Here is a 14,730-nt window from a genome sequence, read left to right as displayed (position 1 = left end):
CCTTGGGGGGCGAGGGGGTGGAGGAGATGATATCGTTGTTCGTGTGCAATAATAATTCGGTTTGCGTACAATCGGCACTTGGCACTTCTTTTGTGTGTTCATCATAGAATTTGAAAATTTTTACCCAGCGACCGCTGGGTTCCAGCGAGCGCTGGAACTCAGCGCTCGCTTAAAACTTCATGGATTTCAATTCTCGTGGTTCTTGGCCGGATTTCATCGTGTGTATTTTTTGGATGAAATCCATGAAAGTCATTCCGGACTTTAAGTCAATGGATTAACGAATACACCTAGATTTGTATGGATTTTAAAAAGTTTTGAACGAATACACCCAGATTTATATGGACTTTTAAAAGTCTTGAACGAATACACCCAGATTTCTACAGACTTTTAAAAGTCTTGAACGAATACACCCAGACTTTTAAAATCTATAGAAATCCATCAAATTCCACAACGAATACACCCCCCTTAGTTAACAAGTGATTAATTTTATTATTTTTATTTGTTATAATTAATCCTTCAAAGTAAATACCCCAACTATTAGAGTTGTTATTTTACTCAATTCGTCTCATTTATCTTGATACACTTTCTTTTTTAGTTTGTCACATTTATAATGACACTTAAAAAAAATGTGGTTCCTACTTTCTCTACACAAAAAAATGGTCCTGCCCACTTTACAATTTTAACACAAGGTGAGAAAATAATCGCACTATCCATACAAAAGTGGAAAAACAACACCACTTATACAAAAGTGAGAAAACTACATCGCACACAGACATAATTGAACCCAAAATCTCTCAGAAATGAGAGTCTTTAGGTGCTTCAACTTTACCACTTGAGTTATGCCTCCTTGGCTGCGGATGAAGTATTAAATAAGGTTAAACTTGTGTTAATGGGTAAAAATGCTCATATTTATAACTTATACGTAATTAAAAATGCCAACTTTTATGAAAAAAATTAAATCCTATACCCAGGTTAAAGTAAAGAGTAGAAATTGCCTTTAGATATTGATAGTTTTACATTATTTTTTGTGTAAAGCCTTAGATTTTTTTTTTTCACACAAATACAAATGTATAAAAAAATAGCTTGTTATAGGAAAAGTAGGGCGGCAACCTCACGGACAGCAACCTACTTTTTCGACAGCAAGCTATTTATCTTGCAAGTACATTGATTGAGACATTAAGCGTAATTTAATCGTTTTGAATATAAACACAAAAATTTTATAAAGATAACATTTTTCATTACAATTAATAAAAGTGAGTATTTTAAATTTGTACTCTTTAAACTTTGTACCATAACGTTTGGATTTTCTTATTAATATTATCTCAAATTATAAAAATGACAGTACAGTGCCTAAATTTATCATTTTTCTCCAAATCGACCCTACCAAAAGTGTAGGGTGGGCAATCGATACAAATATGAAATATCAATCTACACATTAATGAAGATGAATAGTAGTATTTCACAATTTCTAAAAAATGAATAAAATTGGTTGGGTGTGAGTGCTCCTCTTAATACAGGAAGATATCTCGGTTTGCCTTCTTTGGTGGGGAGAAATAAAAAGGAGATCTTTGGCTATCTTCGGGAGAGAATATGGAATCGGATCCAAGGCTGGCATGGTAAAAAGCTATCTAAAGCTGGTAAAGAGATCTTAATCAAGGGAGTGGCGCAATCTTTACCTTCGTTCTGCATGGCGATCTTCGCCCTTCCTACAAGTTTAACAGATGAGATGGAGCGGCTCTTAAACACTTTTTGGTGGGGAAATAAAGATGGTGCTGGCAGGGGGATTAATTGGCTGAAGTGGGAGAGGTTATGTGTAGATAAGAAGCTCGGTGGGATGGGCTTTCGTAGCTTACAGTTGCTGAATATCGCTCTCCTTGGTAAAACAGGCTGGCGACTTATCCATGACCCGGATGCTCTTGTTTGCCGTGTGCTAAAGGCGAAGTACTTCCCTAACTCTGATTTCCTTAATGCCAAAGTTGGGCATAGCCCAAGTATCTCTTGGCGTAGTATCTGCTCAGCACAGGACCTTGTGCGACGTGGTGTCCGTTGGCGAATCGGTGACGGTGCCCGAGTCCGTGTGTTTCAAGATCCTTGGCTGCGCAAGGAGGACTCTTTCCGTATCTCCACCCCCTGTCCTCCTAATCTTGCTGGTTTAAAAGTTCAGGATATGATGATTCCGGGTTCACACAGCTGGGATTTTGATTTTATCAAATCGGTGGTCAGCGAAGAGGATTTTCACAATACTATCAGCATTCCTCTTCTCCCTAATGCAGGCAATGATACGCTGGTATGGCACTACTCTGAAAATGGAAACTATACTGTGAAATCAGCCTATAATCTTGCGAGCTCACTCACTCTTGATATCTCTCATAGCTTGGATGGGAATTGGAATGGTTTATGGAAAATTAACGTCCCTCCTAAAATTCGACATTTCCTGTGGCGTGCTGCTAGGAACAACCTGCCTTCTAAAGAGAACCTACTCTCCCGGGGGATTACGGTGGGCGGTGAGTGCCCCACGTGTAAAAGTGGCTTTGAAAACCTTTGGCATACGTTCTTTCATTGCCCGTTCGCTGAGGAATGTTGGCGTCTCAGTCACTTGGGAACTGTGGTTGATCCCATTATTGCTCGGAGTGAGTCCTTCCATCATGCTTTATTTTCGATCACTGAGATTGCGAACAGCGAAATTAAAGCTAATATTTGCATGGTTCTTTGGCAAATATGGAAGGATAGGAACGTGGTTGTTTGGAAGAATACTTATCCGACCCCTTCGATTTCGGTTTCGAGGGCAGCCGATACGCGGCTGGACTGGCTCTCAGCAAGAAAAGTTGATACAGCTACGACTTCCCAGCTGTCTTCGGCGACCACCTGTGTGGGATGGCACGGACTGCCTTCGGGATCAGTCTTATGTGGAGTTGATGCTGCCTTCTTTGTTGATATCGGAGCTATAGGTGTTGGGATTGTTCTCAGAGATCATGCAGGCAACTACATCAGGGGAAAGGCTGTGAAAATATTGGGCAGACGTCGTGTGGAAGAGGGAGAGTTGATTGGGATTAAGGAGGCACTTTCTTGGATCAAAGAATTGGGTTATACTAATGGTATTGTGGAATCGGATTGTAAGAAAGCTTGCGACGAGGTTACATTGGGTGGCAGAAATATTTTGGAGATGGGGATTATTGCTGAATTCTGCCGACACGAACTCTCGTCTCTTCCGGGTTTTAGTGTTCGTCATGTCAAGAGGGATCGCAATGTCATTGCTCATAGCTTAGCAAAAGCCGCGAGAGATATTACTTCACATCATGTATGGAATGAACCTCCGTCCTTTGTGGTGGGTCATCTCCACTTTCCATGTTCTTGTGATCAATAAATTATCCTCGCCTTCTTCAAAAAAAAAAAAAATGAATAAAATAAAAAATACTCGTATGTTTTAGTTATGTGATAGCTTAAGGTAGTGGAGTGAGAAACAGATCTAAAACAGTATCTCGACAACAACGGCACATAAAAATCGTCGTCGACTTTGCAGACGACGACCCAAAAAAACCCCAGCTCGTAACGACCGCCGGATCTCGCTCCACCGCCATGGCATTCTCCACTCGCCGCGGCGCCGGCGGCTGGGCGCAGTCGCTCCTCCCCACCGCCGCCACAAAATCCCCATCAAAACAGCCGCGGAAGTCTCGGAGGCGCACCACCGCCGCCTTCCGCGATTTCGTCATCACGAATTTCTTCACAATCGGACTCTGCATCACCATCTTCTTCTTCCTCTTCATCCTCTTCCGATTCGCCGCCATCCCCAGGCTGCCCCAGTTGCGATCGCCGACGGCGCGGGGGCGCGCCGCCCGCCCTCGGAAGCCGGTCGTGCATAAGTCGCCGAATAGCACTATTTTGGCGGCGGATGTGGATATTACTACTAAGGAGCTGTATGATAAGATCCAGTTTCTGGATGAGGACGGCGGGCCGTGGAAGCAGGGGTGGCGCGTGAGTTATAGGGGGAATGAGTGGGATGAGGAGAAATTGAAGGTGTTTGTGGTACCTCATTCGCATAATGATCCTGGATGGAAACTCACGGTTGAAGAATATTATGATCGGCAGTCTAGACATATTCTCGATACTATTGTCGAAACGCTTTCCAAGGTTAATAATATTTCTCCATCTAACTTAGAGCAGAGTTTTTAGGAAACGTATTGTAGTTTATTGCGATTTGATTGAAAATAAAGTTGAATTATGTTCTTGGTTAAGAATTGCTAGATACTAAGCTTTTGGAATTAGTATAATTAGGATTATAGTCTATTGTACCTATCTGGTGCCTAATTTAGCAAGCTGGATAAGTTCATGCTACTTTTCAAGGTGGTAAGGGTCACTGGCATTCGATATTTGCATGTTGCTGAACTATAGCTGCATCTTATTTTATCCTTGATTTCGATGATTCTTGTTTAAGACTATAATTTGATTTGTGCACTTGAAAGTTTAGAAATTTAAAGAATTAGGCTTGATTGGTTGATGTTGTATGTAGGATACTCGGAGAAAGTTTATTTGGGAAGAGATGTCTTATTTAGAGAGGTGGTGGAGGGATTCTTCAGAAGTGAAAAGAGAATCCTTCACCAATTTAGTTCAGAATGGACAGCTGGAAATTGTTTCAGGTGGATGGGTTATGAATGATGAGGTAATTTATTTTCTGAGAAGCTAAGGGACACCAGTATGCATTCCCCTCTCTCGCTCTCCCTTTTATTTGAGTTTTAAATAAAGTATTTTCAGATCTTTTATCACCATTATTTTGTATATTTGGATTCATGTAATTAATATAGGCAAAATCTTACGGTTGTTTTTTTAATCTTTGTACAGGCGAATTCACATTATTTTGCTATCGTTGAACAGGTAATTATGCAATTTCTTTGTTAGTTATTCTTCTGTATATTATATACTGACTCTAGTTTAGCATTATGTGTAAGGTGAACTATCTAATATCTGCATGGATGTAAATGGGAGTCAGTTATAACTTTCATTGATTCTTTCCTATCTTATAGTACTCTATTAAATGAAGTACGTCAAATCTTCTAGGCTGTGTGTGTGTATATATATATATATATATATATAGGGAGAGGTTCAAGAAAGAACCATAAATAAAAAAAGAACGGAGAACCATTTTCAATCATTCGATTATCAAGATCTACGGTGGATGTATCATCTTGTTGGATGAATGCAGATCCTGGGTTCGAATCTTGAAGGAAGCAATTTATTTTTTATTTTTTTGAGTGCATTAATTTTTACAGTGAATGCATTAGATTTGATGGTTCTCACGTTCTCACAAATAATGTAGTTCTCTCTAGAACCACACCCTATATATATATATATCTATATATATATATATATATATATATATATATATATATTTGGTTAGGGAGGAAGGGTGTGAATCACATCATGGTGCTGTCACTGATGAATTCTTATTAATTTTGGAAATGATAGATCTTGTGTATGAATGTATCATATGGCCATGTCGTTTAGTCACTGGTATAAAAGTCCCCACCATTTTTTCCTGAATCGGCTTGCCTAGGATCCTGCTTAGACCTTGATCAGGCGCTTGGTCTGGTCCACCACCTAGTATGCCTTTTATGACTATGATTCGGCTTCATATGATGTGTATATATGTTCTATTCAGTTCCATCTTGAATCTTATCCACCCTGCCGCCCCCAAGGAGAAAAAGAGTATCATGTTTACCATCACATAGGTACTCTGCCCATGTAGATGTATGCACTTGAATTTGCTGGTTATGATAGAGATTTGATTCTTATGCACATGTTATGATAATGCTAGGTGAGGTTTTAATTTTAATTGGTGGAACTTGTTGCCTATGGAGTATTGATCTTAAACTGTATGTCTCAGATGACAGAGGGAAACATGTGGTTGAACGAAACTGTAGGGGTTATTCCTAAGAATTCTTGGTCAATTGATCCATTTGGCTATTCATCCACCATGGCTTATCTTCTCCGTCGCATGGGGTTTGAAAACATGCTTATACAGAGAACACATTATGAGTTGAAGAAGGAGTTGGCATGGCACAAGAATCTGGAGTATGTATGGAGGCAAAGCTGGGATTCTGAGGAATCAACTGATATCTTTGTCCACATGATGCCCTTTTATTCTTATGATATTCCACACACTTGTGGGCCAGAGCCTGCTATTTGTTGCCAGTTCGACTTTGCTCGAATGCGTGGATTTATGTATGAGCGCTGTCCCTGGGGAGAACATCCTGTGGAGACTGACCATGAAAATGTTAAGGAAAGGGCACTTATGTTGTTGGATCAATATAGGAAGAAATCCACGCTTTACCGAACAAACACGCTCCTTATTCCCCTTGGCGATGATTTTCGCTACATCAGTATTGATGAAGCAGAAGCTCAGTTCAGGAACTACCAATTGCTGTTTGATTATATTAATTCTGATCCTAGCTTGAATGCTGAAGCTAAATTTGGCACTTTGGATGATTATTTCCGCACCTTGCGTGAAGAGGCTGACAGAATAAATTATTCAGTTACTGGTGAAATTGGCTCTAGTGAGATTGGTGGCTTCCCTTCTTTATCAGGTGATTTCTTTACATATTCCGACAGAAATCAAGATTATTGGAGTGGCTACTATGTATCAAGGCCTTTCTTCAAGGCTGTTGACCGAGTGTTGGAGCAAACACTCCGTGGTGCAGAAATGATGATGGCATTTTTGTTAGGATATTGCCAGAAAGCACAGTGTGAGAAGTTGCCCACTAGTTTTTCATACAAGTTGATTTCTGCTAGAAGGAACTTAGCTCTTTTCCAGCATCATGATGGCGTGACTGGTACAGCCAAGGATCATGTGGTTGAAGACTATGGGACGCGAATGCATATGGCTTTGCAAGACTTGGAAATTTTTATGTCCAAGGCTATTGAGGTTCTCCTTGGAATTCGCCATGAAAAAAATGACCAGCATCCTGCTAATTTTGAACCAGCACAAATGAGGTCTAGATATGATGTTCAGCCAGTGCATAAAGCAATTAGTGCCCGTGAAGGAACAGTCCAGACTGTGGTTCTCTTTAACCCACTGGAGCAAACAAGAAATGAGGTGGTGATGGTGGTTGTTGAGAGACCTGATGTGACAGTTTTGGATTCAAATTGGACGTGTGTCAAGAGCCAGATCTCTCCTGAACTGCACCATGACAATAACAAAATATTTACTGGGAGACACCGTCTTTACTGGAAATCTTCTGTTCCTGCCATGGGATTGCAGACTTTTTATGTTGCTAATGGGTTTGTCGGATGTGAAAAGGCCAAACCAGCTACTCTGAGAATTTTCGCTCCATCGAAGCAGCTTTCATGCCCTGCCCATTATGCTTGCTCAAATATTGAGAGTGACATAGTAGAAATTAGCAATCAACATCAGACTCTCTCTTTTAATGTAAGTCATGGACTTCTGCACAAAATAAGTCACACAGATGGTCGCATGAATTTTGTTGGTGAAGAAATAGGTATGTATTCTAGCAGCGAGAGTGGGGCCTACCTCTTCAAGCCAAATGGTGATGCTGAGCCTATCGCTCAATCCAGTGGAACGATGGTGATCTCAGAGGGCCATTTGGTACGGGAAGTGTACTCTTATCCTAAAACAGCATGGGAGAAATCACCAATCTCCCACAGTACCCGTTTATATAATGGAGAAAGTACCATACAGGAATTTGTGATTGAGAAAGAGTATCACGTTGAGCTTCTTGGTAATGATTTTAATGATAGGGAAATCATAGCAAGGTATAAGACGGATATGAATAACAAAAGGATATTTTACACTGATCTAAACGGTTTCCAGATGAGCCGCAGGGAAACTTATGACAAGATACCTCTGCAGGGAAATTACTACCCAATGCCCTCTCTTGCATTTATGCAAGACGTAAATGGAGAGCGCTTCTCTATTCATACTAAACAGTCCTTGGGTGTGGCAAGCTTGAAAAATGGGTGGTTGGAGATCATGCTTGATCGTCGACTTCAGAGTGATGATGGTCGTGGTCTGGGCCAAGGGGTGATGGATAACCGTCCTATGAATGTGCTTTTCCACATCCTGTTGGAGCCTAACATTTCATTATCTGCGGATCCTGTTTCCAATCCTCGTCCTTTGAGTCCCTCTCTTCTATCGCATGTGGTTGGTGCTCACCTGAACTATCCAATTCACGGGTTCATTGCTAAAAACCCTGAATCAATATCCGTGCAGCCCCCTCCTCGATCATTTTCTCCATTGGCAGTTTCTCTGCCATGCGATTTGCATATTTTGAACTTTAAGGTTCCCCGACCTCAGAAATACACTCAGCTCCCCCTCGGAGAGCCCAGATTTGCGCTCATTGTGCAGAGGCGACACTGGGATTATTCATATTGTCGAAAAGCTAGGTCACAGTGCTCAACTATAGCTGACGAGCCAATTAATCTGTTTGACATGTTCCAAGGGCTTACTGTTTTGAGTGCAAAAGCGACTTCTCTTAATCTTCTACACGAAGATACTGATGTACTTGGCTACAGCGAGCAATTTGGAAATGGCGCTCAGGAGGGTCACATCCTTATCCCCCCCATGGAAATACAGGCTTACAAGTTGCAGCTAAAGCCTGTGGAATAATGCTTTTGACTCTTAGCTGTTACTCCACTGATGCTGTTGTATGGATTATGGAACATGTTCAACTGCTATTTCTCTTCGTTTTGCAGCTTCCCGTCTCGTGAGAAGTAGAGCTTTCCGACCTGTAAAGTTCAACCTAAGTCAAAGATCTCACAGCACACGCTCTGGAAATTTTGAAGAAATTGCCTTCACCCCCTTCAGAATGTTTGATGGAGAGTCTAACTGGTCACAATGGCGCGGGCTTATAATTCGTCTCTGGCAACTCTCGGAGGATCGCTTTTCTTCAGGAAAATCGGGTATGCCGAGCTACTCTGGTTGAATATTAACAAGGTCTGATGGATGAATGTAGATGTGTACTAAAGTCCCCTGCAGAAACCTAGGAAATATGGGATGATATTTTACTCATGTTTAATATTCACAGGATGCTGATAGATGAATGTAGATGTGTACTATAGTCTATAGTCCGTCCCCTGCACAGAACAATTCTTGGGAAAATTTTACTCATCAGCCTTTTTAGTGTACGATCCATAATTAGCAGTTTATTTGCAATCCCCAAACCTTAATTTTTGAAATGGCCAAAATTATTTTTTAGCTGATGGTTGGATAAATACACCTGCACTCTAATTTTATGTAGAAGAAATCATACAAAGGTTAATAATGTTTTATGTCCTGAACTTTCAACGGTCTTGTTAAAATGTCGTTTTCTCCTAAAAAACTTCGAACTTTCAAATTTTTTGATAAAATATCCCACCATAAAAAAAGTCAGAGATGGAAAGATGACTTAATCTCACCGGATGAAATATTTTTGAGACCGCCATTATTGAAAAATTATATTAGGAACCACCTTGATTAGAAAACACAAAAAATTAGGAGTTTTTTTTTTAATCATCTTTTCATCACTGAAATTTATATAGCAAGATATTTTGTGGAAACGTTGAAAGTTCGGAGTTTTTAGGAGAAAATGAAAGTTCGGGAAATTTTATAGAAAATGCTGAAAATTCAGGACATAAAACACTATTAACCCATCATACAACACTATCTGTTTTCATATTTCTATTGATAAACAGTATTTTTTTTTTCACAAGAGGCGAACCATAAACTAATTTGTCGACAACAAGAGTGTCACGTTACAGAGTAAGCTCATATCACACAACAAAATTGTTGGTTGGGAAACAGATACAATAGATAAACAAATGTAAGTAAACTTTTGATTGTGTAGCATGGTCTTCACAGGATGATTTCTTCCTGCATGCTTAAGTTGAGCACTTTATTCGGAAGAACGATGCTGTTGATCACGACAACCTCGTCTTCCACAGTCACCGATTCCCCTGCATCAGAGAGTGAAAATTCGATGTTAGCCTAAGCATAAAGAAATTTCTGTGTATAGGGAAGATGTGGTCGAAGAGGCATACCCAATATAGTTATCCCTAGCTTGGTGTCGTAGTCTCCGTCAGCCTGAATAAACGATGAAAACTAATTCATAACCGGTTTTTTTTGCACCTTATCCAGTTATCCCTTACAACTTCAAGTAAAAATTAAGGTAGATTAGTACCTGAACACGCGACCATCTTCCAAGAGACGACTTCCACCCGACAATTGCATTCACCACAACAGCATTTTCCTGTCCAAGAAAGATCCGTGAATGTAAATTTCCCAGAATTGTATAACCAACTTTAGTTCTTCATTTTATTTTACCTGGTTAACATACCATGATTTCAACATCATCTAACACGATACAGTTCTTGAGTCTTACACCAGGCGCTATACGAACATTTGCTGATATTGAAACATTCGGTCCAATCTGTTTGTGTAAAGAAAAGAATCAAAACAATGCCGACAAACATCTTGCACGAAAGCTTCTCCTTAAATTTATTAGATTCTACAATGCCGTTTTTTAAAAACATCTTGCAGCAGAGTTTAGTTGAATACACCTTTGCAGTAGGATGCACTCTTGCTGATGGATGAACATAGACATCTCCTACAACGGTAGCATTTCTGTTTCCATCCCCACTGGCCAGCAGATGTGGAGAGGTTGAGCGAAATCGAGAAAGATACAAGGCAGAACACTTGATAGACATTCTGGCAAGTTATATATTTGAGTCCGTTAAGATGATCTAAAGTGTTGAGATACACGAAATAATGGAACCGCCACACCACATGTGAGGATTGACTTACCCAGGGGTCTTGATCTGTTCCCAAAACTCTGTGGTCTCATACGTATACAATTGCTTCTTACCAGCAAGAGGCGACAAAATATCTTGGTCCCACCTAACAAAATCTGTAGGAAGAGACCTAAATGAAAGATTAATCAAACCAGTAACTAAAATGAGGCTGAAATCCAAATATAATAGTTTATACAAAACGGTGAGATTCTTGATTCTTCGAATACCACTAGTGTGCAGAAGACAGAAGTAGTTATACCTTATAGCAAATTGCTGGGACTCATAGCTTGGTGTGTGGCGTGTGTATGCTGCAGTTTATAGAATCCAACATAATCATCAATATTGATATCATAGTCACAAGTGAAAGTAAAATTGCAGTAGATCCATAATCTAGATCTTCACAACTTCTATATCACAATCATGTGATAAATTACTTACGTCACAGGTTTTGGAGATACTTGAATCTGAGTTGTTAATGTCATTGTTAAGTTGATGTAGTTGTGAAATAAAATAAGTATCATAATGTAGCTTGACTCACCTTTGTCTTCCCGGAGAAGATATACCTCCTGGATGACGCTAAAAATGTTTGGTGTGAAGACATAAATACCACAGTTAATCAGATTACTCACCTGTAATTGTGAGAGGAAAAAAAATGCTATAAGCCAAAGAAAGGGAGATATAGTCAACTTCTAAAACAAACCATGTGGTATTTTATTGTGATGCATACAAAGGTCTCCGGTTTCTCAGTGTAGTGCAACACTTCTTGACTAGTCGGATCAGCAACCAACTCGCCAAACTGGCTGGCCGATTCAGCGGAAACCTGCAGAATCAATTTCAGAGAGAGTATTTTGCATGGCAAAGTGAATTTAGGAAAACTAGAGGGTAAAACGACCATCAGTTTCACAGAAACAACTTGAGGTCTATAGTGCAATAAGCCGGCTTAAAAGAAGAGTAAAAGACTTTGTGAAAGAAGACTCACCTTAATAACTAGCAACGTGCCAATCCCACCATAGGCTTTATGAGCCTCTACAAAACAACATAAATTGCAGTTAGACAATTGCAAATTAAGATGTTAGAATACAAACATAAGACCAGAAACATTCTTCAAGACAAAAAAGAAGGTCGATGATTACCAAGCATCTCAGGCAGGGGAAAGTTGCAGCAGACATCAAAATTCAGCAGAAAAATATGCGACTGCAGGAACCAAAGCATACAATTTCAGTTTATTATATATATGTAGACAAAAGTGGAAGGTTCAGAAACCAGAATGCTACGGCGAAAAAAGTAGAGCTTTGATGAGGCAATTCAATAAGTAATGACTCAGTGACCAGTGATGCATACAGGGTTTTCTTCCATGATTCGATCTCTGAAGTAGAATAGGCTTCCTGCTGAGCCATGCGGTTTATCTTCCTTCAAATATCTGAAAAACGAAAGAATCGTGGTAAACACAGAGACTTGATTTATATAACTCAAACCTGCAGAAAAGTAAACCACATTTCAAGAATAGATCTGTTTATATTCACCTCACAGGAACTTTGAGCTCATTAGACACTGAAGAGCAATATAGAGCAAATTCCCGCTCGTCGTAGTATCCTATAAGAAAAACTTGGACCAAATTGGGCATCTGCACACTATCAATTATTAAAACAACACTCTTGTCTTCCAGCTTAACAAATTGTAAATTTGCAACACAAATGGAAGATGCCACATTCACAAAAGCAACTTCTGCACGCTTCAATAGCAAACCAGAAACTCACCACATTCGCAAACCAATGAAATGAAATATCACATTAGTGAGAAATAATCATTTTCTTCCAAAACAATTGAAACATACTCTTTTGCAGGCGGAGATGTGGTGATGAACCATTGGCTGACCAGCCAGAGGAAATAAAGGCTCTGGAGTATTGAAAGAAAGCGGCCTAAATCGAGTCCCTGAGCAAAATCGCCATTAAAATGGGGGGGAAAGAGTGAATTCAAAGGAGAATTGTTGCATTAGACAGAAATTGAGAACAGAATCAGAAAATTCGCACCTTTACTAGGACCTGCCACCAAGATCACTGCGACCACCTTCTCATCGGCGCTGTCCATTTTCCGGTGATGAGAAAATGGTAATAATCCTCTCTTAAACCCTAAAATCGAAGACTTTAGGTATTACAGTTACAGTGAGTTGAGTTGAAATGACAATTCCTAAAACGGTGTCGTCTTGTTCGCTCTTGAGCTCCCTCTCTGTATTTGGTGATTATTACGAAAAATACAAAAGCTTCACTAAGAAAAAAAATATTAATATAAAAAAAAAAGTTTAATGATATCTATTTTTCTACAAGATTATCTTTAGATCTCATTAACAATATGCTTTTTTTTTCCCTCAAAAGAAAAATAAAAAATTTGCTTATGAAACTTTAGTACTCCGTTTTAGGAACTTTGACGAGATCTCATCATGAAAGTTTTTATAGGACTGCATATCTTGTAGTTTGGACATTTTAAAGCTATTTTTCGGGGGGATCCGATGGTATTGTCAATTTGTCACGAATCTTGACACGTTTTCCTTTTTGGATCGTCCCACGAATCTTGACACATTTTCAAATAAAGTAATTTTTCTCTCCTACTTTATCACTTTTATTATTTTCTCTCTCCTACTTTATCACTTTTATATTTTATTAACTACACATTTAAAACACTAATCTACAATTCCTTAATTCCCGTGCTGAAATCAAATGTGTCAAGATTCGTGGGACGGAGGAAGTAGAGCGGTGGATCTCAAATTAAAAATAATTAAAACAAAAATTTAAAGTACAAAACTCGTTTGATATGCGTTATGAGATAAAGTGTGATATATTTGATTGAAATATCTTTCATTATAATTTCAAAAAAAAAAATCTTTTATTATGTCATATTAATATCATATTTGATAGAATGCATTAAAATCTCTATAAAAGTATATCCGATGTATTAAGATTATATAAAGTTAATAATAGATATAATTATAATTTGTATTACATAGATGGTATACCGAATCACTCAAATCAATACAATATATTCGAAATTTTAATTTGTAAGAAGTAATATATTTCATTTTATTTCTTATCAAATACTCCATCCGTCCCGGCCAAGACGATACATTTGCTTTTCGGTACGGAATTTAAGGAGTTGTAAATTAGTGTTTTAAGTGTATAATAATAAAGTGATAAAACATGAGAGATAATGTAATAAGGGAATACTTAATTAGTGTTAATTAAGTGTTTCAAATTGTGTGAATTATCACATATAGCCATTTTTGTTAGAAACATAAGTTTTATAGCCCTAGTTTATAATAGATAAGTAATATAGGCTTAAAAGACTATAACACCCTTTGACTTTTTTGAAACTTCGAGTACTCAATGGCACCATCGTGTACACCATCGAGTAATGAAAAAAAATGAAGATTTTCTACAACACTATCGAGTAATCGAAGTACTCGATGGTGTACACGATGACACCACGAGTACTCGATGGTGTACACGATGGCGCCATCGAGTACTCGATGGTATACTCGATGGTGCCATCGAGAACACCATCGAGTACAAAAAAGTCAAAGGGTGTTATAATGTTTAAACTTAAAATGGCTATATAACTTATCTATTATAAACTAGGGTTATAAAACTTATGTTTTTATGAAAGAGGGCTATAATAAGATTTCACTCTTTCAAATTCCTTATTTTTGCCAAATATAAAAATGTATCATCTTCGTTGGGACGACCTAAAAATAAATATGTAGCATCTTGGGCAAGACGGAGGGAGTCATATATTAGAGTGTCATGGATATATTACACACCCAATATTGAGTAATATTGAAAAAATATTTTGTCTGTACAATTCTTTCTGTTTTTGGAAGGAATATCTATACAATTCGTTCATTCCAATATTCAATAGTTCACTCTTATCCATTTCGATATATACCCATAATTTCTTTTTTCT

The 14,730-nt window shown here is 38.6% G+C and overlaps 2 protein-coding genes across 3 annotated transcripts; one reads left to right on the top strand and one right to left on the bottom strand.

Annotated features, from left to right (window-relative positions):
- Nucleotides 1–3,576: 3,576 nt before the first annotated feature.
- LOC130989517 (alpha-mannosidase 2) lies at nt 3,577–9,205 on the top strand. Its single transcript, XM_057913485.1, has 4 exons — nt 3,577–4,128; nt 4,508–4,657; nt 4,837–4,869; nt 5,879–9,205. The coding sequence occupies exons 1-4, from the start codon at nt 3,577–3,579 to the stop codon at nt 8,615–8,617; spliced, it is 3,474 nt and encodes a 1,157-aa protein (XP_057769468.1). The 3' UTR covers nt 8,618–9,205.
- A 465-nt stretch (nt 9,206–9,670) lies between these two features.
- LOC130989518 (uncharacterized) lies at nt 9,671–13,269 on the bottom strand. 2 transcript variants are annotated; one of them, XM_057913486.1, is made up of 15 exons: nt 12,807–13,269; nt 12,611–12,708; nt 12,300–12,400; nt 12,118–12,196; nt 11,910–11,970; nt 11,756–11,802; nt 11,504–11,596; nt 11,315–11,405; nt 11,036–11,084; nt 10,790–10,906; nt 10,546–10,693; nt 10,323–10,415; nt 10,167–10,235; nt 10,027–10,069; nt 9,671–9,942 (listed from the first exon to the last, which is right to left on the bottom strand). In XM_057913486.1, exons 1-15 carry the CDS (start codon nt 12,862–12,864, stop codon nt 9,842–9,844), a joined length of 1,248 nt encoding a protein of 415 aa, XP_057769469.1. In that variant the 5' UTR covers nt 12,865–13,269; the 3' UTR covers nt 9,671–9,841. The 2 variants fall into 2 exon arrangements, 1 of the variants encoding a protein (XP_057769469.1); XR_009090665.1 differs by lacking the exon at nt 9,671–9,942 and having other exon boundaries at nt 10,026–10,069; nt 10,310–10,415; nt 12,807–13,062.
- Nucleotides 13,270–14,730: the final 1,461 nt, after the last annotated feature.

This window comes from Salvia miltiorrhiza, chromosome 6 (genome assembly GCF_028751815.1).
Source record: "Salvia miltiorrhiza cultivar Shanhuang (shh) chromosome 6, IMPLAD_Smil_shh, whole genome shotgun sequence".
Taxonomy (NCBI): domain Eukaryota; kingdom Viridiplantae; phylum Streptophyta; class Magnoliopsida; order Lamiales; family Lamiaceae; genus Salvia; species Salvia miltiorrhiza.
The sequence above is the reverse complement of the archived record's forward strand: the minus strand, read 5'-3'. Positions and strand labels throughout refer to the sequence as shown.

Bases quoted from the DNA above. Each gene is read 5' to 3' on its own strand.
- LOC130989517 (XM_057913485.1), top strand. From the start codon at position 3,577: ATGGCATTCTCCACTCGCCGCGGCGCCGGCGGCTGGGCGCAGTCGCTC. The intron at 4,129-4,507 runs GTTAATAATATT...TGTTGTATGTAG, and splicing joins TTGTCGAAACGCTTTCCAAG to GATACTCGGAGAAAGTTTAT. The intron at 4,658-4,836 runs GTAATTTATTTT...ATCTTTGTACAG, and splicing joins GATGGGTTATGAATGATGAG to GCGAATTCACATTATTTTGC.
- LOC130989518 (XM_057913486.1), bottom strand. From the start codon at position 12,864: ATGGACAGCGCCGATGAGAAGGTGGTCGCAGTGATCTTGGTGGCAGGT. The intron at 11,803-11,909 runs GTAATCATCGAC...GTTGTTTTGTAG, and splicing joins TCCCCTGCCTGAGATGCTTG to AGGCTCATAAAGCCTATGGT. The intron at 10,070-10,166 runs GTACTAATCTAC...TCGTTTATTCAG, and splicing joins GAAGATGGTCGCGTGTTCAG to GCTGACGGAGACTACGACAC.